Source organism: Mus pahari, chromosome 23 (genome assembly GCF_900095145.1).
Source record: "Mus pahari chromosome 23, PAHARI_EIJ_v1.1, whole genome shotgun sequence".
Taxonomy (NCBI): domain Eukaryota; kingdom Metazoa; phylum Chordata; class Mammalia; order Rodentia; family Muridae; genus Mus; species Mus pahari.
The window spans coordinates 452,758-479,151 of record NC_034612.1 but is presented as its reverse complement, the minus strand read 5'-3'; the positions used below and the strand labels follow the sequence as shown (position 1 = coordinate 479,151).

The following is a 26,394-nucleotide window of genomic DNA, read 5'->3' as shown; positions in this document are numbered from 1 at the left end:
TTTTTTTTTTTTTTTTTTTTTTTTTTTTTTTAAATAATGCCTTGGCTACCTCAAAGGCTCTGTCAGGGACCTCCTCTGTGCTGTTCAGAGTTCAGGTTCCAGTGGCCTCTCCAGCCTCCAGATTCACCAAACAGCCATCTGACCCCCAGAGCTGGGCAGTGACAGTGCCCCAAGCTGGCCCTCGGCAGCTGTCATCTTGGATGGATGTGTTGCTATTTCATTAACTTCAAAATGATGCTTTGGGCTCTTCACTGTCAGCGGGGGTGGCATACCTTAGAGTCACTGTGAACACCGAAGTCACAGATGTGAATATTCTTGGCGACACAAGGGCTCCTTCCATGGCTATAGTCATGACAGAGACCACACAATCATGGGTGCTGGGATTTTTATTTGTTATTTTTTTGAGCCTGGTCACTAGGTAGACCAGGCTGGACCTGAACTCACAGAGACCTGTGTCTACCTCCTGAGTGCTGGGATTAAAGGCGTGTGCCATCCATCACACCTGGGTGATCAGGTTTTGGCAGCAAGTAGTTTTCCCAACGTGTTACAGGCTCCTGGTCATTTTATGATCTGTGTGCAGCAGGCAAGTGCTCTGCCACTGAGCCACACTCACAGGGTCTCACTAAGTTGGCCAAGTTGGCCTTGAGCTTTCTCTTATTCTACCCCTGCCTTCTTGGAAGTTGGGGTACATACAGGCTTGGGGTATCAGGGTCGGAGAACATGGCCACTCCCTTCAACTCATAGTTCAGATACAATTTGGTTCCTCTGTGGGACCAGGGAAGTTTCTGAGTCTGTTCTGAAAGGAGAACTTAAACATGTCGCCTTTCCCAAATTCCCAGCACCTCGGGACAAGACCTTCCTTAGTAATAGGATCTTTTCAAATGCAATATGAATGGGACTCAAACTGGAGCAAGACAGCCAGGGGCTGCTATCCCTATGACAGGAGAGGACACAGGCCCCAGGGAGACCGAGAGGCTGCATGATGGTGGAGGCAGAGCCTAAAGTGCCACAAGCCAAACTAGACCCATGACCTACAGAAGTAGGAAGAGGTGGGCAGGTCCTGCCGGGCACCCCCTTCCAGTTCCTTGCTAGCTTCTTGGCCTCTGGAACAGGGAGAGGCCACATTCCTGTTGCTCTATAGTCCACCGTGGGTGGCTCTTTCTGTGGTAGCCCCAGGATACCAATGCAAGGAAACATAGAAGCTTTTGAGCTTAGCCCCAGAGGGAGCAGAAGGGTGTGGTATGTGGTATAGATAGAAGGACAGAAGAGAGGCACCAAGAGATTCCTCCTAGAAAACCTTATGTCTCCTGGGTGCCACCCGGGAGCCAGGTGCCATTCCCTTGTGCTCACCCCGAGTCTGGTTGCTTCCCACGGGGCCCACTCCCAAACACAGCTGGAGCCATCCACAAAGCCCTGCTGGCAAGTTGAACATTTTTATTAGGCAGAATTAAATTCTGACACACTGTGTCTACCAAGAATGGAAGAAAACAGCAGTACCCTACTGTAAGGGGTCTCCCCGGGGGCTCCACTGAGTTCTGTTTCCCAGAGCAGCCAGACCTCTGTCTACAAATGAGCCATTTTCTGCCCAAACCACATGGATTCTTTTACACTGGCTATGAAGCTAATTTACAACTGAATTAATGAAAGAAACAGACACATTCAGTCTTTTTTAAAAAAAATTTATTTATTTAATGTATGTGAGTACACACTGTTGCTGTCTTCAGACACACCAGAAGAGGGCATCTGTACTGGATAGCTTTGTGTCAACTTGACACAGCTGGAGTTATCACAGAGAAAGGAGCTTCAGTTGGGGAAGTGCCTCCATGAGATCCAGCTCTGGGGCATTTTCTCAATTAGTGATCAAGGGGGGAGGGCCCCTTGTGGGTGGTGCCATCTCTGGGCTGGTAGTCTTGGTTCTATAAGAGAGCAGGCTGAGCAAGCCATGGGAAGCAAGCCAGTAAAGAACATCCCTCCATGGCTTCTGCATCAGCTCCTGCTTTCTGACCTGCTTGAGTTCCAGTCCTGACATCCTTTGGTGATTAACAGCAGTATGGAAATGTAAGCCAAATAAACCCTTTCCTCCCCAACTTGCTTCTTGGTCATGATGTTTGTGCAGGAATAGAAACCCTGACTAAGACAGCATCCAACCATTACAGATGATTGTGAGCCACCATGTGGATGCTGGGAATTGAGCTCAGGACCTCTGGAAGAACAGTCGGTGCTCTTAACCACTGAGCCATCTCTCCAGCCTCCACATTCAGTCTTATTACATTCTATTTGTTTGATTATTGCCATTTATAGCATGTTATCCAAAAATTAAAGGAAGACAGGAAGGAAAGAAGGAAGGATGGAGGGAGGGAGGGAGGGAAGGAAGGAAGGAAGGAAGGAAGGAAGGAAGGAAGGAAGGAAGGAAATAAGGAACTATGACAGGCAACCAGACAAGATAGAAGGAACCCAGTTTGGACACAGAGAGGTGTACCCAATTTACCCTGTGACTGTGGATATCTTATACAAAGTCACTTTCTTCCTCTGTTTGGCCAGCCATGAAGTATGGTCACAAGTTCTCAGTGCTACTTAAATGTAGATAGAACTGAGCCTCACGCCAATCTAAAAGGCTTCCTTCCTTCCTTTTCTTTTGTTCTCCTCTCTCTCCTTCTCTCTCTTCTTTCCCTCTCCCTTACTGGCTTTTAGCACAGCCCACCATGGCTGGCATTAGATGTTATTCTGAACTCAAGATTTATGGTTGCAAGAACCAACACCCATGCAAGCCACACACCACCATGAATTTGACTTGCAAGCAGATCCCAGCACGGAACACATCTGGGACCGACAGACAGGGTCTATGGCAGCAAGAGCATCCAGTACTGGCCACAGCAAACATAAGGCACTAAGCTAGAACCCCCCAACACACCCATATCCTTTCTTCATCTTTGGCCTGAACTGTCTCCCTAGCATTCCTGAACAGGAGGGTGCCAGAGAAATATGTACCCATTTGTAAGCAGGTGAGGACTGTAAGATATAACAGTATCTCACAAAGCAGGCACTCTACTATGCCTGTGCCATAGCAGATGGAGCGCCTCAGACCGGAGACATGAACGCCTTGGCTCCTGCCTCACAGTCCATCCCAGGCCAGGAAGACTCTGTGGAAGACAGGTGTGGGGGTCTGTCAAGGTTTGAGAAGGGTTTTCTGTGAGATCCTGTATGGCTCTAGCCTGGTGGCCTCACCTGTAACTTGCCCAGTGGGGACACATCAAGGCAGCTCCATGGCAACGGCCTGCCTGTGATGTTTTCCATGTGAAGGAACAGGCCATGTTTGCCCACTCATGGATGCCGGTCTCACTGTCTCACCATGTGAACATCAGGCCTGTGGACTTATTCCTCCGTCCTCCTAGGAGAACTCTGGGAAGATCTGCACAAGGAGAGGTACTCAGGGCCTCTGTGCTGGGGTCCCACGGGAGCTTTGGAAGGAGGATGGAGACATGTGTTCTATGTCACCCCCATAGTAAGAAAGCATCATGGCACACCTCTGGACATATCTCTATACATTCCTCCGAGGAGCCGGGAGCCTGAACTGTGGAACTTGGTCCACATCGGGGTAGTTGGAGTTTGGGGGATGGGGTATCCTGCCGTTTGCTGGCCTTTGTAGTGTCCTTCCTGAGTCTGGTATCTTACGCAGGACAGGGTTGTGACACTTCCTTTCCTGGAAAGCAGAAAGTCAGACTCATGGCTGCTTAAAGTCTGGGCTGCTCAGTTATAGGGCAGGCCTGTGGCAGAGGGAGGCTCTGTTGTATAGAAATCACCCTGCTGGGGCTGGCGAGATGACTCAGTGGTTAAGAGCACTGACTGCTCTTCCGAAGGTCCTGAGTTGAAATCCCAGCAACCACATGGTAGCTCACAACCACCCCTAATGAGATCTGATGCCCTCTTCTGGTGCTGTCTGAAGACAGCTACAGTGTACTTATGTATAATAAACAAAATACATCTTTGGCCTGGAGCGAGCAGGAACTGAGAGAGCAGGGTTGACCCGGAGTGAGTGGGGCCCGACCTGAGCGAGCAGAGGTCCTAAATACAATTCCCAATGACACGAAGGCTCACAACTATCTGTACAGCTACAGTGTACTCATATACATAAAATAAATAAATCTAAGAGAGAGAGAGAGAGAGAGAGAGAGAGAGAGAGAGAGAGAGAGAGAGAAACACTCTCTCAATGGAGAGGCATAGGAAGCCAGCAACTGGCCCATCATTCCACCCTCTGTGAGACCCTCAGAGGGGTCAGGAGGCTTCTGTGTAGGTAGAGCTGGCTGGTTTTCAGCAGCTGCCTGAGAGTAGTGAGTTCTGATGTCTGATGTCCGGTGGGTGTTAAGTCTTCACTCACAGCCAGTCTTCAAAGTACTTCCTCCTAGCAAGGGACAAGTTGCCCTCACTGCCCTTTGTTAAGAAGCATTGCTGCTCAGAGCAGCTTGGCAGCCCTGGAACAGACAGGGTTTTAGGGTTGTGGCCATAGCCAGAACCCTACCACAAGCACACCTACCTCCAGCTGCTTAGCCAGCATGGCCCCCTTGCCAATGCTTGATAATGGCACCGTGGTGACTGTAAATAGAGCAAGATGGGCCACGGTGTCCTGGGGTCACTGTCTGAGAGGACATTGGCTATGTTCATACAACTCTCCTGCTTGCTGTATCTTAGAATCTCTGGCTTTCAGCTGCAGGTACAGCTGCCCAGTGATAGGCGCCACATTTTCCAGCTCTGCCCAGCAGGCAAAGTGACAGAGGCAAACAGTTCCCAAGGCTGTGCCTCCATGTCTCTCTTCCCCCTCACCAGCTGGGCATCCACACAGCGAGGCCAGCTCTCCTGGACTACAAGAGTGGACACATCCGAACAAAGTGTCCATACTGGAAACGTTCCATAAAATTCAAGACATTAAGAGCCACGCAGTGTGGTCTTCATTCTGTGCCGCAGCTCAAACGCTGCAGCCTCAAATGATCTCAGACAACAGGGATGGCTGTGTGCCAATAAAACTTTATTTATAAAATAAGTGAGGGGCTGGAGGGCGTCATTTGATGATGATGCCTGCTGTAGAAATGGCAGAGCAACAAGAGACTCGCTTCCCAGGCTGAGACCCGCGCCCAGTGACTGCCAAGCTGACCCTTGGGAAGAAAAGTGCGCCGGGTCTCATCCCTGTGATCTCTTTCCATTGCCTTGTTACCAGAACACAAGCGGTCACCCTCGAAGATCGCCTTAGATTACGGTGAGGTTGAGCAGGCGAGCCAGGGCAGCGGAGCCGAGAGGCTCGGACCTGCTAGGACAGGGTGCTTGGTGTGAGGATGCACCTGCCCTCAGCCCTGAATAGCTGAGTCTGTTTCCATATGGGTTATGTACAGGGACTTAGCACATGCGTGGCAGCTATCCTCATAGCCGGTTGGGGGAACACTGTAGAAAAGGCACGTGATTTGGCATGAGTGTGCGCCGTCCTCAGATGTCCTCCCTCGGGCAGAGCTGCCCGTTCCACAAAAGTTTGGTTCCTAATGCAGGCTGGAGCTGCTATTCCAAGGTCTCGGCGATCCCTCGTGACAGGACCCAGCCCTGAGGTGTGCAGGGCCCACATTGCTCTTGGGTCTGTGGGGGTGGGCAGGAAGTTCCCATCCTGGCTCCACCCCAGGACCTTTTGAGTCCCGGAACACTCAGGAGTCCAAGGGCCCGAATGTGTGGAGGTGGGCTGAGGGCAGAGGTCAGTGCCTGGCATGTTTGATCCAGTTTCGGATCATCCACTTCTGCCCCGAGCAGCGCTGTACCACTAACCGCAGCCCAAAGTTGGCATCTTTAGACATCTCTACCTCCAGACACCGGCCTGTGTCTCGGCTCACGATGGGGCCGCTCTGTAGGACAGGAGAAACAGGGTCAGCTTGGGAGCCCAGGATGTGTAGCTGATGCGGGGGTGATCCTAGAGGTACCTGCACTACCACTGTAAAGACACAGGAACCTGTCTCTTTGGATTACCTGCATCTCCTTTTTCCCGCTTCAGCCAGGTGCTAGCCTGGCTCTTCAGTTCTTTGGGGGTTCAAAGATCTCCCCAGAACACGTCTAGGGTCCCCAAGGCTGCCCTTTTCCTTGTTGCCTTTTGGTCCTTTTAATTACTTGGCATCTATCTCTGTGGCCCCCGAACATCATGGACCCTGGCTTAAATCTGGTGACTTTTGGAGCCATCTTCAGCAGGTTCGCTGTGTTGGCCCTCACCGTCTACCTAGCCAGTCTTTTGGGAACCTTAGAGCCGCAGTGGCTCAGCAAGCCACAGTGGTAGCTCACCCCTACAGCCAGAGTAGCTAGACCCCATCTTTCTGTTCCTACAAATTGCTCATGGTGGCAGAACAACACCCAAGGGATCCTCTGTGTGGGATCCCTAGAGGCTCAGGGCCAGAAGAAGATCAGAGGGCATATGAGCCATAGAGGCTGGTGCTGAGTGGGTCAGGGTGCACAGGAAGGGATGGTGAGAGGGTTGGACCTGGATCAGGGCCCAGAGACCCAGAGGAGCAGGGCTTGAGGTAAATGAAGGGCAGTGGGGAAACAGTCATATTCAGAGCCCAATGCATCAGAACCCTGAGAGGTTCTAGTGGCCAGGGCTGGTCTTAAACCCATCCCCTCTCTCTGTCTGAGTCCGGGTGCTGGGACAGGCAAGACTGTGCCTCTTTCTTCCTGTGTGACACAGGACCAATTTTATAAACTTTCTGTGCAAAAGGGCATAAGGTGATCAATCTTGACTATCAATCTGCTTTGATTGAGGAGTATCTGCAGTGGCAAAGCATACCTCTGCTTGCATCTGTGAGGGTGTTTGCAGAGGTTAACCAGACATGGTCGACCATCTTACACCCCACAGGCTGGGGATCCTGAGGAAATGACAGATGGAAAGGAGGAAGCCAGCTGGTTTAGGCTGGCTCCCTCCTTCCCTCCCACCGCCATGTGAGCTGCCCTGTTCTGCCACTATGGTGAGCCCTCTGAAACCATGAGCCAAGATAAATCTTTCCCTTCAGCTGTTTCTCTCAGTATTTACCACAGCCGTGAAGTCTGACTTTCCAGGGCTGTCAGCCCCACCCACTGACCTGGGTGAAGTCCCATAGCCTCTGTGTAGGCCTGGCTACATCCTCACACTTCTTCAGGGTGGGCATGCGCCCCCGGCCGTCATCTACCAGACACTTGGAGTCAGGCAGAAAGGCGGTAGAGCCCAGGGGGCCCAGCTGCAGGAGACCTTCGGCACTGTAGCGCACCAGCTGGGGAGACAGTGGGAGCCATAAGGGGAACTTAGGTTCAGGCTCAAGGTACCCTGAGCCTGAAACCAAGGTATCTATCTATGCCCAGGCCTTCATCAATACCCAAGCCCACAACTTTCTTCTCTAGCAGGAGAACAGGATCTTGGTGTGGCCATGTCTACCATGGTCACAGCATAAGGCAGCTTTTCAGGTGCTCATCTCCCAACAGCACAAGCTTGCTTTCTTGGACCTGGGAAAATGGTGTCAGCCCCCTGGAGAGACTGGAGAGATGTTTACATCTCCACTGAAAGCTGTTTGCCCTCAGAGGCTACTGTGCTGAAAACCCACTTTAAGAGGTCAGTCCAGAGAAATTAACAAGGCCACTACAGCAGAGTGGTCATGGAAGACAGCCCTCTCCCGCTCACTGGGGTCATTGTCTCATAGCGGGCATCTTGGCATCTGAAATTAAGAAGCGCCCAGAGACTGTCTGTGTCTATCCATGTTGGAGGGAGCAAAGCCAGAGGCTTAGAAAAATCCAGGTCTTACCCCACATGAATGCTCATGAATGGGGCTCAGGGTCAGAGCTCAACAGCTGCTGAGCGGATGCCACTATCAACAGCAGCCGAGTAGGATTCACTGGTGGCTGGGACCAGCCGTCTAACGGTACGCAACCCGGCTCTGAGCGGCACATGGCTCTTAGTCAAGTCTGACGAGCCTTGGGGCTCCCCTAACAAAAACAGAATGGAAACAACTGTTCGGGCTGGAGAGATGGCTCAGCCGTTAAGAGCACTGACTGCTGCTTTTCCAGAGGTCATAAGTTCAAATCCAGAGGTCATAAGTTCAAATCCCAGCAACCATGCGGTGGCTCATGACCATCTGTAATGAGATCTGATGCCCTCTTCTAGGGTGTCTGAAGACAGCTACAGTATACTTATATATAATAAATAAATAACAACAATAATAACAATAATAATAAAATAACTGTTCTCTTCCATGACTAGGCAGCACCTAATTATGACTCCCGTTTAATCCACAAGACCATCAGGGAAAGTAGGTGCATTCTCTGTCCCACTCAAACAGTGAAGAAACCGAGGCAGGGGACTGCTCACGACTTGCCAGAGTCCATTTGACCCAAAGGGCTTGTTTTAAAATCTTATGAAATTCGCTGCCTTCAGAGTCCCAAGATGCTCCAGATTGGCCCCAACAACACAGGGGTTTGCTGCGACCTATTCCATGCCTACCTCTCCCCCTTCACTGTGAGGTCTAGATGTTGCCTACCTGTGAGGACATGCCATGGCAGGGGTAGAGGATGGCTCGGTCATCATCTTCTGCCCCCTGGTCCAAGCAGTAGCCGCTGGCTTTGCTGTTTCTCACCTATATCCAGAAGTAATGGAAACTGCAGGTCACGGAGGAGGGTCCCAAGGTTGAGGGAAGGCTCCCAGGATCTCTCCCACCCTGTCTCCCACTTTGTAGCTTACTGCGTGTTGCCTGTGTGAGACAGGCATGAACTTTACATACAGACTTGGCATCTGCCTGGGTTAGGTAGAGATATGGTGCCTAGGGAAGAGGTGAGACTGGATTTGGTCAATAGAATGGCTTCTGTTACTAGCTCAGGGACATCCCTGTGCTACTATCTCCTCCTGTGCAGATCCAGAGGCTATTCTGCCTCCAAGACACTTTGGCTAAGGACTACAGTAAGTGACCGTGTATAGCCTATAGCTGTGAACCCGGGAGACAGTTGCAAGTTCCCCGGGGCACACACTTGGAATGCTCACTCTAGCTCCCAGCTGGTGGCAGGGTCACATGACCTAGCCAACAGCCAACTGATCTCTAGTCTCTGTAACAAGCACAGGGGGGGTCACCCACTGCAGCTCCTGCCCATCAGAACAGTGGTGACTTTGGACTCTGACGAAGGAGAGCTGTGCTCTGTTTCACTCCACGGGGTTTCAGGCTGTGGGGGTTTGTAATAAGTCAGCCACAGAGCACAGCTCCCTGAAAGGACACATGGGCCTGACCCTAGGGTGAGAAAAATTCTAGGGTCACAGCATCTAAGGTTGGGTATGGATGCCACAGTTAGCACAAGTGGGAAGGACAACACAGGAGAGTGCACTTGCTCATCTCCACTTGAACTTTCAGAAAAGCGTCATGCCCATAGGCTGGAGCTGACTGAGGGGTTCTGCAAGGACTGCCCAGAAGGCCCCTCAACCCTACCCCTGAGTGTTGTCCCTAAGTGTTGTAGGGAGGCTGGGCTGCCCTCGTGCCACTGAGAAGCTGGGAGCAGGGTGTTGCTGCTGTCTGTGGGAATGCCTTCCATTCTCTCTGCTAGCTCTGTCGTGAGAGACCTTAGATTCCAGACCCGGGTCAAGATAGGAGCACAGTGCCTTCTCTTCAGATTTAGAGAGAGCCCCATGCACAACTGTGCACTCGGAAGGTCAGGCTGACACATGGGTCTTGGTATAGCTGATGCTCCAGCGCTCAAGTGTACACACATACACACTTCCGCGTATGCTCATAGTGCATGCACTGTGGTGTGAATGTAGCTACATGGAACCAGTGCACAAATATGGGCCCTTCCATGTTTCATGGAGGAGGGGGGCTTGTGCATGGATGAAAGTGAATGTGTGGGGATCTCCATGTGCATGAACAGGAACAGTATGCACCTGTGTGCGCGCACCTGTGCACATAGGTGCAGACATGCTTCAGTATGTGTTTGTATGGCCTCATGCACTGGTATGCATGTTATGAATGTATGTATAATGTACACATACACACACATGCGAGTGAATGAGCACAGGCTGTACACGCACATGTATGTGTGCATACGTATTCACACACATATGGATGCATGCTCCTGTGTAATAATGCATTCATGCACACATGCATCTTGATATGAATGCATGTGAATATATGCGCAGATGTGTGCAGATTGATGTGTGATGGGTGTACATGTGGTTTTATGCATTTGTCAGCATGTGTGAGATTGCTTGTCTACATATACATGTGTACACACGTGTGAATATTTGTTTATACATGTGAATGTGCATACACAGTCCTATCTATTTGGGTAAATTTCCTATAAAAGTTTATTTCTGCCAGGCACTGCAGCACACATCTTTAATCCCAGCAGGAAGATCTCTATGAGTTTGATACCAGCATGGTCTACATCAAAAGTTCCAGGACATCCAGAGCTATATTGAGAAACCCTGTTTCAAAAATTAATTAATATTCATTTTGTGTGTGGGGGCACACTTGTCATGGTATGCATATGGAGGTCAGAGGGCAACTTGAGGGAGTTGGTTTTCTGCTCCTACCTTATAGGTCTCAGGGATCAAACTCAAGTCATCAGGCTTGGCCGCAAGCACCTTCACCTGCTGAGCCATCTTATTGGTCCATTTATTTGAGTATATTTTTGCATGCAAATGTGTAAGAATGCTTCTGCATGGGCTCGATAGTAATTCTCCTTATAAACATGGATATAACCATGTCATTTTGTGTCTGCACACATCTGCTGGGCAAAAAGCCCACCACCCCAGCAGGGCCCTGTTCAGAGGCGGTACCTCTCCGTACGTGAGGGTGTTGTTGTAGATCCTCATCTCAGGGTATACGTTCTCCAGGTACCATTTAAAGCTTCTGCATTTTAACTTCTGGCGCAGGGCCAGCCTCTCAGACACGTCCCCAAAGTCCACTCCTGGGTTCTATGGGATACAAGCAGGCAGGACAGGGTAAGTGTTGCAGATCCATGCTATTCTGTGGGGGGATTCATGGGTCCTGCAAATCCACACATCTCCTCCCTAGCTATGACTACACAGCAGCTCTGCTGAGTTTGTGGTCCTTCAATTGGATTGTGGAGCCCGAATTGCTGTGTAGCCTTTCTGGGTCCCGAGCCATCATCATGTACCTCCCTCCAGCTTGACTGAGTGGAGCTGGGGTAGTGGACCTTATGTGTGAGGCTCCCATGATTGGCTGTGACATCCTCTGTTCCTTTCCAGTATTAACAGAGATATAGCTGTGTATTCTCTAAATCAGCTTGTGTTATAGACAACAGGATCTTTCGGTTTTGCCTCTACCATATTAAGACTGCACATTCTAAAAAAAAAAACAAAAAACAAAAAACAAAAAAACAAAACAAAAAAACAAAACAAAAAAACAAGACTGCACATTCTGAAGGGAACCGGATCCTCAAGGCTGGAGGGGAACCCAAAAGCAGACCTTGCAGTTCCTGGGTTAAGGTGGTCAGTCTTCTGCATCTCAGTGGGGTTGCAAGCGATGGTGGTCCACTACAGACCCTCCACATGATTACCCAAATGACGGCTGTGCTGCCACACCTCAGTGGAGGTGAGCCAACTTAGGGGGGTGAAGAGAGACACTTAAAAGTAGGTTAAGTTGGCCAGACATGGTGAGGCACGTCTGTGACACCAGCCAAAGAGGGAAAGAAGCAGACTATTGTGAGTGAAGGCCAACAGCAGACGATCGCAGAGTGAGACCCCATTTAAAACAAACACATAAATACAAGAAAGTACACACGTGCCCTGAATCGAGATACAAGGACTTGTTCTGATTACAGGACAAGGAGGGAAAAAGAGAGAGAGAGAGAGAGAGAAAGGTTGTGGGAAGAGGCGCAACCAGCTGGAGGAGACGGATAGGGGAGCACTAGGGTGAGGCTTGGGACATGGATGACCTTAACTTACAACCTTCGGTGGCTACTTGTAGCTTGGAATGGCTACCTATAGGGAGGTGAAGGTTGTGGTCACTAAGGCTGAGCCAATGCAAGGAGAGAGCTACCAAGCAGGGGAGGCTGTCTGGATGTGTCCCAGTGTCCCAGAATCCCTCACTTCAATTCCTTCCCTAGGGCCTACAAGTTTCCCTGTATCTGTCCTCCCCACCCAGTACCCATCTTACTGTCATGGGGATATTCCATGCCATGTACACGTGGGACTTGAAGTCGTCCATCCACACCTCGGCCGCCCTCAGCGCGTTACGCTTGGCGTAGTAGTCGATGTCGTTGTTATATGGCTTTTTGGTACGCTCGATGTGGGCCACACGGGAGCAGGGGAGTACCTCCATGCTGCCACCACACTGCCACACCTAGGGAGAGGGGAATGGACCTGGTTAGAGGCCTAGCAGAGGCCATCCGACATGCTAGGTGACCCAGCGTACAATGGGAGGGCACCCGAGCCGCCGGAATCCAGACACTTTGGATTTGTTAAGAGAAAGGTGTTTCAAGGAGAAGCCGTGGACTGTAGGCTGTATCCACCAGGACTTGGGCATAAGGCTACCTCCCCTGCTGGGATTTCCTGTCATGCCTGATTTATCTTCCATGTCGTATGACTGTGGATTTGTTGTGTGACCCATCCACCTCACTCGGTGTTCTGAGTAGGGACTCTCAATGACTGTCCTCCAGCCCAGTTCGCCAGTCAACCTAAGGCTAATTTGAATAAAAAGATGTACCGGCTGTCTAACAGCAGCTGAAATGGAAACGGGCAAACCTCCCACCCCAGCCCCTGTCCTAAAGCCCTGTTCATCTTTAGATGCTTTCTTCCCAGTGTGTGGTGCTGTTTTGACAGCCTAGAAATACCAAGAGGAGGGACTGGGATGCAGGAAATAAATCATGATGTGAGTGCCCACTTCATGATCCTGACACCAAAGGCACACCTGCTTCCGTTGCCAAGCCTTCTCCGACATGAGGGACGGAGCCTATGAACCTGTGCATCCAAGTACATGTTTCCTTACATAAGCTGTTGCTGTGGGTGTTTTAGTCCCAGGGAACTGAAGACAACCTACAGCCTCTGGTACCCTAAGCAAACACACGCATCCTGATAGAAGGTGGAATAGTGTGCTTTCTCAACGAACAGACCCTGAATCCCTTCACCATCTGCTGCTCTGCAGTAGAAACGGGTTTCGCACTCCGGGTCCAAGCACAGGCTTGCTCCATTCGTTTCTATTAAGTTTAGCTCTCCCCAGCTAATCTCCATGATGGTCTCGAGCTGGGCTAGCATGTGGCTCCTTTATGTTGCTTTCTGTCTGCCCAGGAGTGGGATGGCTACACACGTGTTATTTGGATCTATTTCCTCCAGCATGGAGGAAGTTAAAAGCTTTCCTCATTTCCCACTAGCTGAGGACCAAGCCCTCAATACACAAACTGGTAGGGGACATTTCATTTTCAAACCGTGACACAGTAATAAAAACAAGAAAAGAGCCGAGAAAATTCTAGACAGATAATGAGGACATATTCAGTTGCTAGACATAAAGTATTTTATAAAACAATGAGGTAATGGAAGCTCAAAACAGATATGACAAACACACACACATGTACACATACACATATACAAAGCCACACATACACATACATACACACATATACACACATACATATACATACACAAACACATGCATATATAGACACACATATATGCACCAAACCACACATGTACATATATACACAAACATACACACATACACATAGACACACATATATACACATACACACATATACACATACATATACTTGTATACACACATATACACAAAACCATACATGTATATGTAAAAACATACACATACATGCACACATACACATACACAGACACATACACATATAGACACACACACATATATATAGACAAACTCATATTCACAAAACTACATGTGCACACATATATACACACCAACATACACATTTATATATATAGACACACATATACACAAAACCATACATGCACATGTTTATACACACACACACACACACACACACAATTATTCACACACCAATACAGACATGCATATATACCACACACCAAATGCACACCACACACTGACACACATGCATATACACCACACACACTAACACACACATACATACACACACTCAGAGTGTATGGCAGAGGCTGTTGTTCTTGTGTCAAAGGGTGGAGGAACCTCTATTTTAAAACAGTAGAAAGGCAATTAGGATCTCACTTCTGTACAAGCATGTACACACTGACCGAGATCTCAGAGTGGGAACTCTGGTGCCAACAGGAAGGTATTTAAAGGGCTGATGGCTTCAAGTTATCCCTCCAGAAAACACCAGGAAAAGCCCAGTGCCCAGAATGTAAGCCAGATGCAACAGGGAAGGGCTTCCCAACCACACAGGGAGCTGATATCCCTGAGGGCAGAACAGCTCTTCAACCAGCCAGAGAAGGAGGGGCGAGCAAGCAAAGCCAGCCAGGGAGGGAACACCATATGGTGAACACTTGCACACAGTGTTCAGACTCATTCATAACCACAAAGCTATGTCCTCGGTGTCTGTCAGAGTTACAGAAAACAAAAATGACAGCTGATCAGCCCCCACATGTCACAAGGCCTGAACAGTGGCTTCCTTCAGACATCACTGCCAAAGAAAATATTCCACACACCACACACATAGCACACACATATAGACCACACATACACAGCACATTCCACACACATACACACACACAAATACAATCATATATACCATACACATATGCACATACTACACACACATAAATATGTATACACATATACACATACTATACAAATACATATATGCACAAAGACTACCCCATATACCATATGCATGCACATGCATAGACATATAAATCTCACAGGCATGCAGACATATCACACATGTACACAAACTACACACATACATAGATACCACACTCATTCCACATATGTACATATCACACATATATAATAATCTATATATAATGCATGTACATATACCACATCCAGACATATAATCACACATGTGCACACATTGAAATATAATACACATAAATATACAAATATCCTTCTTGGGGGCAGAAAAGGGGACTAACATTTGTATCAAAGGCTTTATAAATACAAGGTTCATCTGTCTAACTCCATTTTCAGAGACATGTTACAAGGGGTTACTGAGCTGTTATAAGAGAATTCAGACCAAGCTGTCCCTTCCAGGCTGGTGACAGAAAGAAGCCATAAGTGCCTGTCTGAGGATGTGGAACAGGATGAGGAGCTATGGATACATGTCTGCAGCAGATGTGTTGTTCCAGCGGGTCACCCCAAGGATATCTGCAGAAGCACACCAAAGACACAGACATAAACAATATCACACATGGCCTACCACATGCAAGTGCACATGCATATCCACAATCGGGCTCTGGGAGGGGGGCACACCTGTCGCTGACAATCTGGACCATTCCAACTCTATCTGAGCCAGTACACCTCTCCCCAGCCCCCGCTGCATCAGGCCGGTTTCATAAAGGGCAGTAAAACAGTGTTTAAGAAGGTGGGCAAGCGTCTGTCAGAGCCATCGTGAACACCCACAGCGTTTAATCCTTAAAGAGTTCCAGGGTTAGTTCTCATGGGCTCCTCTACAGGCTGAGAGAGTTGGTGGTGTAGAGGAGGGAGCAGAGTCCAGCTTGAATACGAGTCTCAGGGGGAATCTTTGAAAACACGGGGCCTGAGATTCTTCTACTCATGAGGTAGCAGATACCCTTCATCCTCCGCCAGGCAATGTCCGCTCCCCACATCTGGAGCTTGTAGATATGTTGATAGCTGGCAGGTGCGGGTGCACAGCTTGTGGCTACTCTTGTCCAACGCCCAGACAGCCAAGGGCCCCTCTGCCCTGACTCACACAGACATTCTTAGCGAAGACTGCAGCTATATGGCAGCTATATGGCATCCAAGGTGGTCCCTTGGATGTGTCCAGGCTAGCCCTGCCCCCTGCGTGGTAGAGTTGACATGTAGCCGGTGCCCCCTAGAAAGCTCTTGGCAGCCTGCAGTCATTAATGTCAGAGCTGTTGGAAGCAGGCTGCCACTAGGCCACCCACTTGCAGGGGAGCAGCTGAGATACCCCGATATAAACAGTGATGTTATGGTAATGATCTCAGATCTGACACAACTCTCGGCCCTTGCCACCTTGGGTTGAAGTCTGAAACCCTCTTGGGACTCAGATATCCTGGGGAATGGCTTATTCCCTGCCTCAGACACACACACCTTGCTCAGTTATAACCCATCTCCTCTCCTACCTCTTTTTACTAGAATCTTGCTCTCATAACGCCTGGAAACATAGCTCAGTGCAGAACATTTGTGTCTCCCAAGCCTAAAAGCCCTTGGTGTCACCGTGGTGTATACAGTCAGTGATTCTGTGGCTCAGGAATGATACAGGACCCATTTAAAGTGGGTGGCAGCCCTGGCTGGGAAGGGTAAGAGGAAGGGCGGGAGCTACTGGCAGACTTGTGTGGTATGTCCTGGGGCTTTGCAGATCACATGATCTAGCAGGGAATCATGCCAGGGAAATGCATTCCCTCGAGGAGCTCTCCTACCAGACAGACAGAACTCTCCCCATGCAGTCTGCATGTGCTTTGGCCAAACAGAAGCATGGAGGTGCTGAGGGATTTCCATGAGGAAGGCTGGGACAGTGGGAGAACTCTAAGGTTGACATCTGAACAGAGACCTGAAGACTCCTGTTCTGTGGGAGCCAGGCTAGCTGTGAGGCCAGCAGGGTAAAGCGGCCCTGGTAGAGAAAGAACAGCTCGGAGGGACAGTGTTCAGGATGGTAGTTTGCAGCCACAGGTCTATGCCCTGCTCCCCATTCCCTGTTCTCACTGTCTCTGACCTGTGATTAATATGATGGCCCACACAGCCTTTCTAATCGACTCAATCCAATTAGAGGGACTCTGAGGTCTCCGAGGTCAATTTTCATCCCTGTGATTGTAGAAATACCAGCTGCACATCCCCTAATGAGGAAAGTCCTGGAGCCAATTTGGGGGGGGGGAATGATTCTGCTTCATCCATTAGGTTTAATAAAGGTCAGGACGAAATCTAATGAAGTCTGCTTTGGAAAGCCAGCTGCAGAGCAGAAGCTCAGACACTTGCTCCAGCGCTGTAAACTGCTCCATCCTGTACTGAGAATCACCACCGGCCCAGGACCCCACCCCCCAGAGACTGGCCCTAGTCTTAGAACTGATTTTTACAGGGAAGAAGAAACTGTGAGACCCTCTTCTTTTTGTTTGTTTGTTGTTTTGGTTTGGTTTGACTTTTCAAGACAGGGTTTCTCTGCATAGCTTAGGCTGTCCCGCGGAACTCACTCTATATATAGACTTCAGACTTACAGAGATCCATCTGTTTCTGCTTCCCCAGTGCTGGGATTAAAGGTGTGTGCCACCACCACTCAGATGAGACCCTGTTCTTATTCTGAAGAGCCACTTTCTGAAAAGTGTGCTCTAGGGTATGGAACGGTGACTCGGCGGTTAGAGCATTGTATAGGCGAGAAGACTGTGACTGGAGGGAACACCAGTGGACAGCTGATTGGTGCAAGAGGAGCTATGTCATGACTGGGGAAACACAGTCCGTCAATGTGTACATAGGATCGAAGTAGTTGGTGCACACGCCCTGGCCACACCCACTTTCTGGCTATTATAAGCAAACTGTTCATCTCGGTTTGTGAGTAACTGGGAAACTCTCTCCTGTGCTGCCCCACCCCCACCCCTGCCTGGTGCGATAGCAACAGGCTGAACTGGTAGCAAAAAGAAAAGGCTATGGTAGTGGGACGGCAGGGGTAGTGGCAGCAGCAGTGACAAGAGTCAGGGACAAGAAGCAGAAACAACATGGCTGGGGGGCAGGTGGCAAGCAAAGGCAGTGAGCAGCAAGTCAAAACAGGTAGAGAGTCAGGACTGGAAAAAGGAAGAGAGAAGAGAGCCCTAGACAAAGAAGTATGGGCCCTGGTTGCTGGAAGAATCGCAGAGAGCTGCAAAGCTTTAAGGGCTAAAGATCCTGACATCCAATGCCTGAGAGCTATAACTCCTGTCACTTCCAGGTCAAAGGGTCCCCCAGCACCTAAGACGTGCTTGAGAGCTGTGTCACTGCAGTTGGCACTCCAGCTGCTCTGAGCTGTGTGTCTGCCGCCACCATTTATTTACTGTGGCTAGAAGCTGAGGGCCACAGAAGCTGCCAAGTGCTTGGGCCGCTGGTAGTTAAAGCCCAAGGCAGTAAGCCTCCAGCTGGAGTGTCCAGAGAAAAGCGGTTCTGCCTTCTGAAGGGCATGGAGCGGAGCCATTGCCTTCTGGGTCTGCCAGTCCAGTACTCAGGCCTCAGGAAATATAGGGCCCAGAATGTCCTGGAAGAGCATCTCCTTTCTATTCAGGATTTCTGAGTAGTAGAGCAGAAGGGCGGGGACAGCTGTTGGTCACACTGAGAACATTTCCCCTGTGTGTGCATTTATGCATGTGTTCCCCGTGGCCTCTCAGGATGGGGCTGCATACAGTTAGATGAGCATTTCCATTATGAGGTGTCACGGTCCTTCCCAGTGTGGATCTCAGCCTCAGTGATCAATCACACCAGAGCCTGTGAATACATTCTCTGTGACAGAACGATAGGTCCTTGGAGACACCCCAGCCATATCCAAGTTCTCACAGTGGGTGGCAGCAACGGGCCCTGGACGGTCAGAGGCATCAATCATCAAGTGGGGTGAGCACTGGGACTTTCAGACTTGGGAGGTGGGTGGCTAATCTGGATTGTTGACTTGATGAGACTTAGAATCACCTCTGAGCCTGTCTGTGAGGAAATTTCTCAGTTGGGTTAACTGAGGAGGAAAGGCAGCACCATCTCAGCACTCGGGAGGCAGAGGCAGGAGGATTTCTGAGTCCAAGGCCAGCCTGGTCTACAGAGTGAGTTCCAGGACAGCCAGGGCTACACAGAGAAACCCTGTCTTGAAAAACCAGAAGAAGAAGAAGAAGAAGAAGAAGAGGAGGAGGAGGAGGAGGAGGAGGAGGAGGAGGAAGCAGCTGAGAGCTAATGTCTGTCTCTGCATCCTGACCAGGGGACACAGTGTCATCCGCTGCCTCACACTCCTGCCACCATGACACCCCCGTCACGACAGACTGCATTTTCAAGCTATAAGCCCAAACAGACCTTTCCTTCCTTACTCCATAAATTGTTTTTGTTGAGTATTTAGTCACAGCAATAAGAAGAGTGACTGAGACAGAAGGCCTGTGCAGAGTCCAGGGACACAGCACAGGAGTCCACCAATACATAAGACCTGGGCGTGGCAGCTGCTGTCACTGAAGATGGCAAAGGCCCAGCTCTCCTGAGTGGCCATGGAGATGGACTCCATACCTGGTCACCTCTGCTCACTCCTGACTTCCCTTTGTCTTTAGTTCCAAGTACCCAGCAGGAGAAGACCCTGACCCTCACCCACCCGCAGTTCCCAACAGCCGCTAACCATCCCTGCCCTGTCTGTCCCAAGCCACAGGTATCCTGTGATGTGCCAGTCAGCAGCGATGCCTTGCTAACACTGTCATCTCTGCTGTCTTGCCATCTTTAGCTTGCGTCTGTCCTGACTCCTTGTTTGCTTCCAGACCATCCGGGTACCACGAGTGAGGGGGGCGATGGAGCTGTCCTGGATCTCTCTGCTCGAGAGTCCTCTTTGTCCACACACATGGGCCGGACCCAGTGATCATCTTGGGGTCACTGTGAGGAGCAGGAGCATAGCCTGAAGGGTCAGATAGATCTACATTGATCTGGGCAAAAGAGCTTCCATGATTGCTGCTGACTGCAGAGATGTCTGTTCTCCGGTGATTTCTAGAACCACACCCCCACACCCCATGGAGGAGCTGTTTTCCATCAATTATTCTTTAATACTAGAGACATGTTTAGAGAACACTCACATTTGGGAAGACTAGAGATGGCGCCTGTGGAGTCTCTAAGATGAATTACCTCAGCAGGGGGCTGCCCCCACAGTTAAAGGGTCCTGGAGCCACACAGATGTCCGATGGAAGCAAATTCGGTACCTTGAGGGGAGGGCAGCTCACTTTGCTTCCTCTCTGTGGTCCTATTGCCTGGCTGCCACACATGCTACCCTGTTCAGTTTGGGGTTCCATGCAGAATTCTGTGTCCCTGGATAAGTAGAGTTCCTCCCTGAAGAGCCCTTCGGAATTCAGACTCCAGTCTTTAACAATGAAACCAGAGAGCCCTGGGCTCAGCCCTCCAAGCCTTAGGGGTTAGACAAGAAAGCAGAGCTTCTTGGCAGCGGCCTGACTCAGAGGAAAGCTGGCTTTCCTCCTGCCCAGCCCCGCAGGGTTGTGTAAGTGTGCTGTGTCAGCCGGCCCCACATCTCTCCCTTCCTTCTTCTCTGATTTATTTTATCTTGCAGAAACTGTCTGTTTCCATGCAGGCTCCCCTAAATGCATTCAGAAATAAAAATAGAATATACATATTAGTTCTCACTTGTGTGCTTCACACATGACTGGTGTTGAGTGACACACAGTCTTGCACCATGGGAGCCTGCGATGGCACCCTCTTCAATTCTGTGTGCAGATCTCCATAAAGAATACATTTTACCTCTAGGTGGAGCCACGCTCTTGTCTCTTCCCTTAGTGGTTACTCCAGTGGGGCAGGGCAGAACTTACCCCTAGGGAGGTAGGTTTACCTTAAGACAATGTACTTTCCTGATGTAGGAAAACCTCAAAGCAACAGAACTGATATTACAAAGGACATGTTAAGAAATTGGCCTTGCTGGGCGGTGGTGACGCACGCCTTTAATCCCAGCACTTGGGAGGCAGAGGCAGGCGGATTTCTGAGTTGGAGGCCAGCCTGGTCTACAAAGTGAGTTCCAGGACAACCAGGGTTACACAGAGAAACCCTGTCTTGAAAAACCAAAAAAATAAAACAAAAGAAGAGATTGGCCTTGTAGATATAAAATCACAAGAAGTAGAATTTTAGTTAAGGGGTGGTGCTCCCCAAATACCCCAAAGATAAGTAGTATGCTAACTAGGCCTGTTAGAAATAAACAAATTGGGCTGGAAAGATGGCTTAGTGGTTAAGAGCACTGACTGCTCTTTTGAAGGTTCTGAGTTCAAATCCCAGCAACCACATGGTGGCTCACAACCATCTGTAATGAGATCTGATGCCCTCTTCTGGTATGTCTGAAGACAACTACAGTGTACTTAGATATAATAATAAACAAATCTTTAAAAAAAAAGAAATAAACAAATTTACAATGCCAGAATGTAAATGTTTGTTCATCGAGGTAGACCAGCCATTAGACTCATCTCCAAAGATCATGCGTCTGACATGCTTGAAAGGACAGTGCAGGGCCACAGCCAGTGTGAAGTCCTGTTCTGATATAAAGCCCCCAGTTCCCTTCTGGGGAAGAAGTATAATTCTGCCAGATGGGAAAGATGAACCCAGATAACAACTATTTGAAAAGAACAACACAGGTTTACTTAAGAAATTACTCTGGGGGCGGGGGGGGGGCTGGAGAGATGGCTCAGCGGTTAAGAGCACTGACTGATCCTCCAGAGGTCCTGAGTTCAATTCCCAGCAACCACATGGTGGCTCACAACCATCTGTAATGGGATCTGATGCCCTCTTCTGGTGTGTCTGGAAACAGCTACAGTGTACTCATATAAATAAAAAAGAAATCATCCTGGCGACATCTTTGCGATGGAGAATCTCCCATCTGCCCAAGTGGCCAGACATTCAGTCTCCCGTCTCTGTTTAAATTGTTTCAAGTGTAACCTGGGACCGGGGCCTAAAAGAAATTTAAGGATGTCTGTAACATGCATGAGCAGAAGTTTTACTTAGATTTTAATAAAAATCTATTAGTGGCCAACTTGTATTTGGCCATTAGCCCCAGTTGGCCATGTGCTTTTGGATAAAAAGCCTTTGCGTCATCTCTAAGTATGCAGAGAGATTTCTCAATGAAATGGGCTATTATTTCTATAACATTCCTTCCCAGAATTCCAGGCCTGTAGCACAGTCCCTATGAACCATGAGTTCCGCCAGGCCTGCCTGCCTTTGTGCATTCTGACTCAGAAAGAGTCAACGATTCCCTTTCTTCTTTTTTTATCTGGGATGCTGGTCAGAGCCTATGCATTTCAACTCCCCAGTGCAGGCTTAGAGCTTCCTTCCCCATGGTCTGGCTGGCCTCTGTGGATGCTTAACTTCTCTGTCTTCCTACCGACTGCGAGGTTCACAACTTACCTGTCCTTGGGTTTTCCTGTAAACTCTAAATCGACCTGAAGTTTTCCTCTGAGTCTGCTCTTTGCCCTCCAGGAAGTCAGAGCCCAGCACAGGCCTGCTACACACAGCCTCTGTCTCTGAGCCCAAGCAGAGCCCCGACTTCCAGCTTCCAAATCCAACCTGATTTTTCACTCCCTTTTCCCCACCCCCAAACAAAACAAAGCATTGAACAGCCATTCTCTCCATGAAGCACTGGGAACACAGATGGAGTGACTGAGGCTCAGGGAAGGCTGTGGCGAGGTCTTTCCCAGTGACAGGGCTGCGTAGATGCTGAACTTGGAAGGGACTTCAGGATCTGTGGCATGCATCCACTGTCAGCCCCACACGAGACAGTTCTGTCCTTCCAGATGCTCAAAACCAATATGGCGGGGAAGCTGCTTCCCACCCCCGACTCCACCGCCCACCACCGAACACGGCTGACCTCTTTCAGGATAGCTCAGAGCCTGTGGAGCAAGCCCACTCCCCAGCATTTCCTCCTCAATCCTTCCCTCAGTACGTCTTGCCCTCTCTATATCGCCTCTCCCATCTCGCAGATCAGAGCCTTGGAGTCTGATGTCCCATGTCCTGCTCCACTGACTAGGTGACCCTCTCATCTTTGAGGTACGGCACACATACCATGGTGGTGTCTCAAGCTGCCCCAGAGCCTTGGTGGTCACTCACTTGCCTGCTACATCAGCCTTGCTGTTGAGACTCCTGTGGCTCACTAGAGTGTTCCCCTATATGTCTTTGTTGTGTTCAATGCTCCTGCCTCAGCCCCTCCCTGCTTCATTCCCTACTCCAGCTTCCTCTCCGAAGGACACGCTTCCTTTTCTCTAATCATCACCTTCCCTAGAAGCCAGGATATGGAAAGGCAGGCCATCCTCTCCTTTTCCCTATGTAGCCGTAAAACCTAGCTATGAGGTGACCAGCACATCTGCTACTGATGGCTCTAAGAGGCTCAGTGACCTGGGAATACAGGCAAAAGCTCAGGGCAAACCTGTGCCCACATCTGGCTCAGAGGGGTTACAGAAGGGCTCATGGCTGCTTGATCTCCACTCCACAACCTCTCTGCTTGAGGTCACAGTCTACCCAGTGCCCAGTTCCGCCTGTCACCTCCACTGCAGGCTGTTCCAATGTTCCCCTCATAGGGGCACCCATGCCATCTGTGGATGCTCTGCCTTTCCCTGTAACCAAGGTGGTAGGTGTGGAGCGTTGAACTGTATCCAGTCAGCTGGAGGACCAGTTTCCCCCCACGGTGTCCACCTGGGCTCTAAGGATGAGAGTTTCCCAGGCAACCCCAGCAGCCAATTCGCATAACACAGAAAACGACAGTGTGGAGCACAGACAGACACAGGGCTCCATCTGCTTTGCTCTGCTCACAGACAGAGCTTCACTTTAAAAGTGCTTGCAAGGATTCCCACTGGGCATTTGTCTTGGCTGGGCTAACATTAGTCTTCCAAGCAACTTGAGCTCTCAGGCCCACCCCTGTAGACAGTCCTGGCTCCCTAGAGCATGCCAGCCCCGTGCTGACTCACCCGCATCCCCAGTTCAATGTTCTCTGCACCGTACACCTCCATGCCTGGGTCCAGCAGGCCGATGTCCCCGAAGTACTCCCGGTCCACCACAAATGAGCAGCCAATCATGGCAGGTGTCCTGGAGAAGGAGAGATGGAGAATGAGGCTGTCACCAGGGTCTGTCCCAGAACCTTATCTGCTTGTGAGACCATAACCTCTCTGCCCCTTCAGTATCCCCAATGCTTCTTGTTCCTATTGACATCAGTGAGCTCTGGGTATAGTGGGAAGCCATTTCTCCAGCTGCCATGGGCCTGTCCTTGTATGCCTTAGGCTCTGACAGAACAGTACAGACAAGAGTCTAAGAGCTTGGCTTGGGCTGTGTGACTTCAACAGACACTGCTTTCCAGGGGTCACACCTAGTCTTCCTCTTTCCATGTTGTGTCTTGCTGGTGTGTCCGGACTCGGGGTTACCTGGGCACAGTTGTGTATGTTGTACACCCCTCAGCGCCATGAACCTTTACTGATTGATGTCAGTCGGAGTGACGAGCTCTGAAGTTCCGGAGCACACAGCTATGCAGCTGCGGTGAGCAGACTGCCAGCTGCCATGCCATATTTCAGTTTAAACACACACACTTTAAAATGGCAGCGAAAAGCCTTTCAGTACTTTGTTGAAATCATGAATGGATATGCTCATAATCTAGGTACTAACAAAATCCATCAATGTCAGCCAGGCAATGGTAATGTGTGCCTTTAATCCCAGAAGCACTTGGGAAGGTAGAGGCAGGTGGATCTCTGAGTTCAAGGCCAGCCTGGGTTGACACACAAGAACCCTGATTCAATAAAACCAAAAAAAAAAAAAAAAAAAAACCCAAACCAAAACAACCCATTAATGTGCATATCCCCAGGAAACACTAGCATGGAGAAGCAAGATTGATAAAGGACCAGGTGGGGGTGGAGAGTGGTGGCCACCATCTTGATGACACTTTGCATGTGTAGATGTATAGGCAAAGGGTGGGGTGTGTGGAGTCTGCTGGGCAGGATAAAAAAGACTGAAAAGATGGAGAAAGCAGCATCTTATGTAGACCACAGGGACTGTGACCAACATAACTGACTCTGGCCTGCAGACCACAGGGGACATGAGGACTGTGACCCACATAACACACTCCGGGCTTCTAGGCTCTGCATGAAAGACTTTGCCTCAGAACAAAGGCATCCCTCAGCATCCGGAGCTTAGTCTCTCCCAGTTCGCGGCGCCTGATACTGAATGAAGCCAGTGGAGGCTGTTCATGCCTTCTTTGAGACTGAATCTTTCCAATAAAGAGAATGAAAAGACGTTGGTGGGCATCAAATTTAACAGAAACATTCTGCTCGTGTTGACTGAAAGGCAGGGGTGAACACAGAAGTATTAAAAAAACAGTTGTCCTTTTATTTGTGCTGAGATATTTTTTGTTGTTGTTCACAAAGCTCACAGTAACAAGATTTTAATAGCACCTTTGAATTTTAGCAGCAAGTACTCAATTTAATAGCAAGTACTTGATTGGTTAAGTCACAATGTCCAACAGGGATGTCTCTCATCTTAATAACAATAACAATCCCAGGATGATTTCTGATGAAGAGAGGTGCCAAATTCCCCCACCAAGGCTATATAGCCAGTAATGACTTTTTATCATTGCTTGGCTCCAAAATAAACAGAAACTCAGGAGGCCATGCTGCACAAGTCAGATGCACTGATTTTATTTGCATGAGGAATTCTTGCTGTGATTATAGAAGAACAGACCCAAGCAATGCCTCAGATGAGGTCTTCTCAGGCTGGGGTATGTGTGTCCTGATCATTATAACCCCCACTTCTGCAGCATTCAGAGGAAAGTATGACACAGCAACAGGTCCCCAAGGGGCCTAGGAGATCTGTTGGTCCCAATACCAGATCATCTGCCTCTAACCCCGTCTTCTGGGCCTGTAAGATCCACTGGAACCCTCATGTTTCTACTGTAGCATAAAAAGTGGATCAACACAAATGGCTTCTGCAGTTGATTGATAAACAATGGTTTGTGCAGAGCAGAATATTATTTGGCTGTTACAGGATTATATACAGCCACCAACAGTCAGCCCACGTCAAGGAATGACTAGGGAGAAACTGGCTTTTGGTGGGCACATCTGGACCCTGGTTCTCAGGCTCCCTCACCTTTCCAGACTTCTCTCCTCCATGTTTCTCTTTCATTTCTGGTAGTTTTATTATTTGTATCAAACTTGACTCCAACATCTTATTCCAGTTACATACTTGGAGAGCGCAGCAGTGATTCTAGAGGCCCACGGGAGCCATCCACGGTGTGCCGATGAGCCAGAAGCACATTCCATGGGCACCTGACTTGCAGAAGCTGTGGGTCTGTGTGGAGGCCACAAGCAGTCAGTTCAGAACCAGTGTTCAAACCTGGGAAATTTCTGTTATTTCTCATTCCCAACACAACCTGTTAAATGACCTGCAGTTTTTCATGGAAGGCTATAGAGAATGGGATGGTGGTGTTTGACTGTGTGGGGCAGGTGCTTTCTTCTTCTTCTTTTCTTCTTCTTCTTCTTCTTCTTCTTCTTCTTCTTCTTCTTCTTCTTCTTCTTCTTCTTCTTCTTCTCCTCCTCCTCCTCCTCCTCCTCCTCCTCCT

General features: G+C 49.4%; 1 protein-coding gene across 2 annotated transcripts in view; it reads right to left on the bottom strand.

Moving 5' to 3' along the window:
* Positions 1-4,999: 4,999 nt before the first annotated feature.
* Galnt9 (polypeptide N-acetylgalactosaminyltransferase 9) overlaps positions 5,000-26,394 on the bottom strand; it is a 77,177-nt gene continuing 55,782 nt past the window's right edge. For both annotated transcript variants that reach the window (XM_021186594.1, XM_029533902.1), the window contains exons 6-11: positions 23,762-23,879; positions 12,141-12,326; positions 10,799-10,936; positions 8,520-8,615; positions 7,095-7,262; positions 5,000-5,876 (exon numbers count right to left, since the gene is read on the bottom strand). In XM_021186594.1, coding sequence (XP_021042253.1) covers positions 5,730-5,876; positions 7,095-7,262; positions 8,520-8,615; positions 10,799-10,936; positions 12,141-12,326; positions 23,762-23,879 — 853 coding nt within the window. In that variant the 3' untranslated portion in view covers positions 5,000-5,729. The remainder of the gene's footprint in view (positions 5,877-7,094; positions 7,263-8,519; positions 8,616-10,798; positions 10,937-12,140; positions 12,327-23,761; positions 23,880-26,394) is intronic.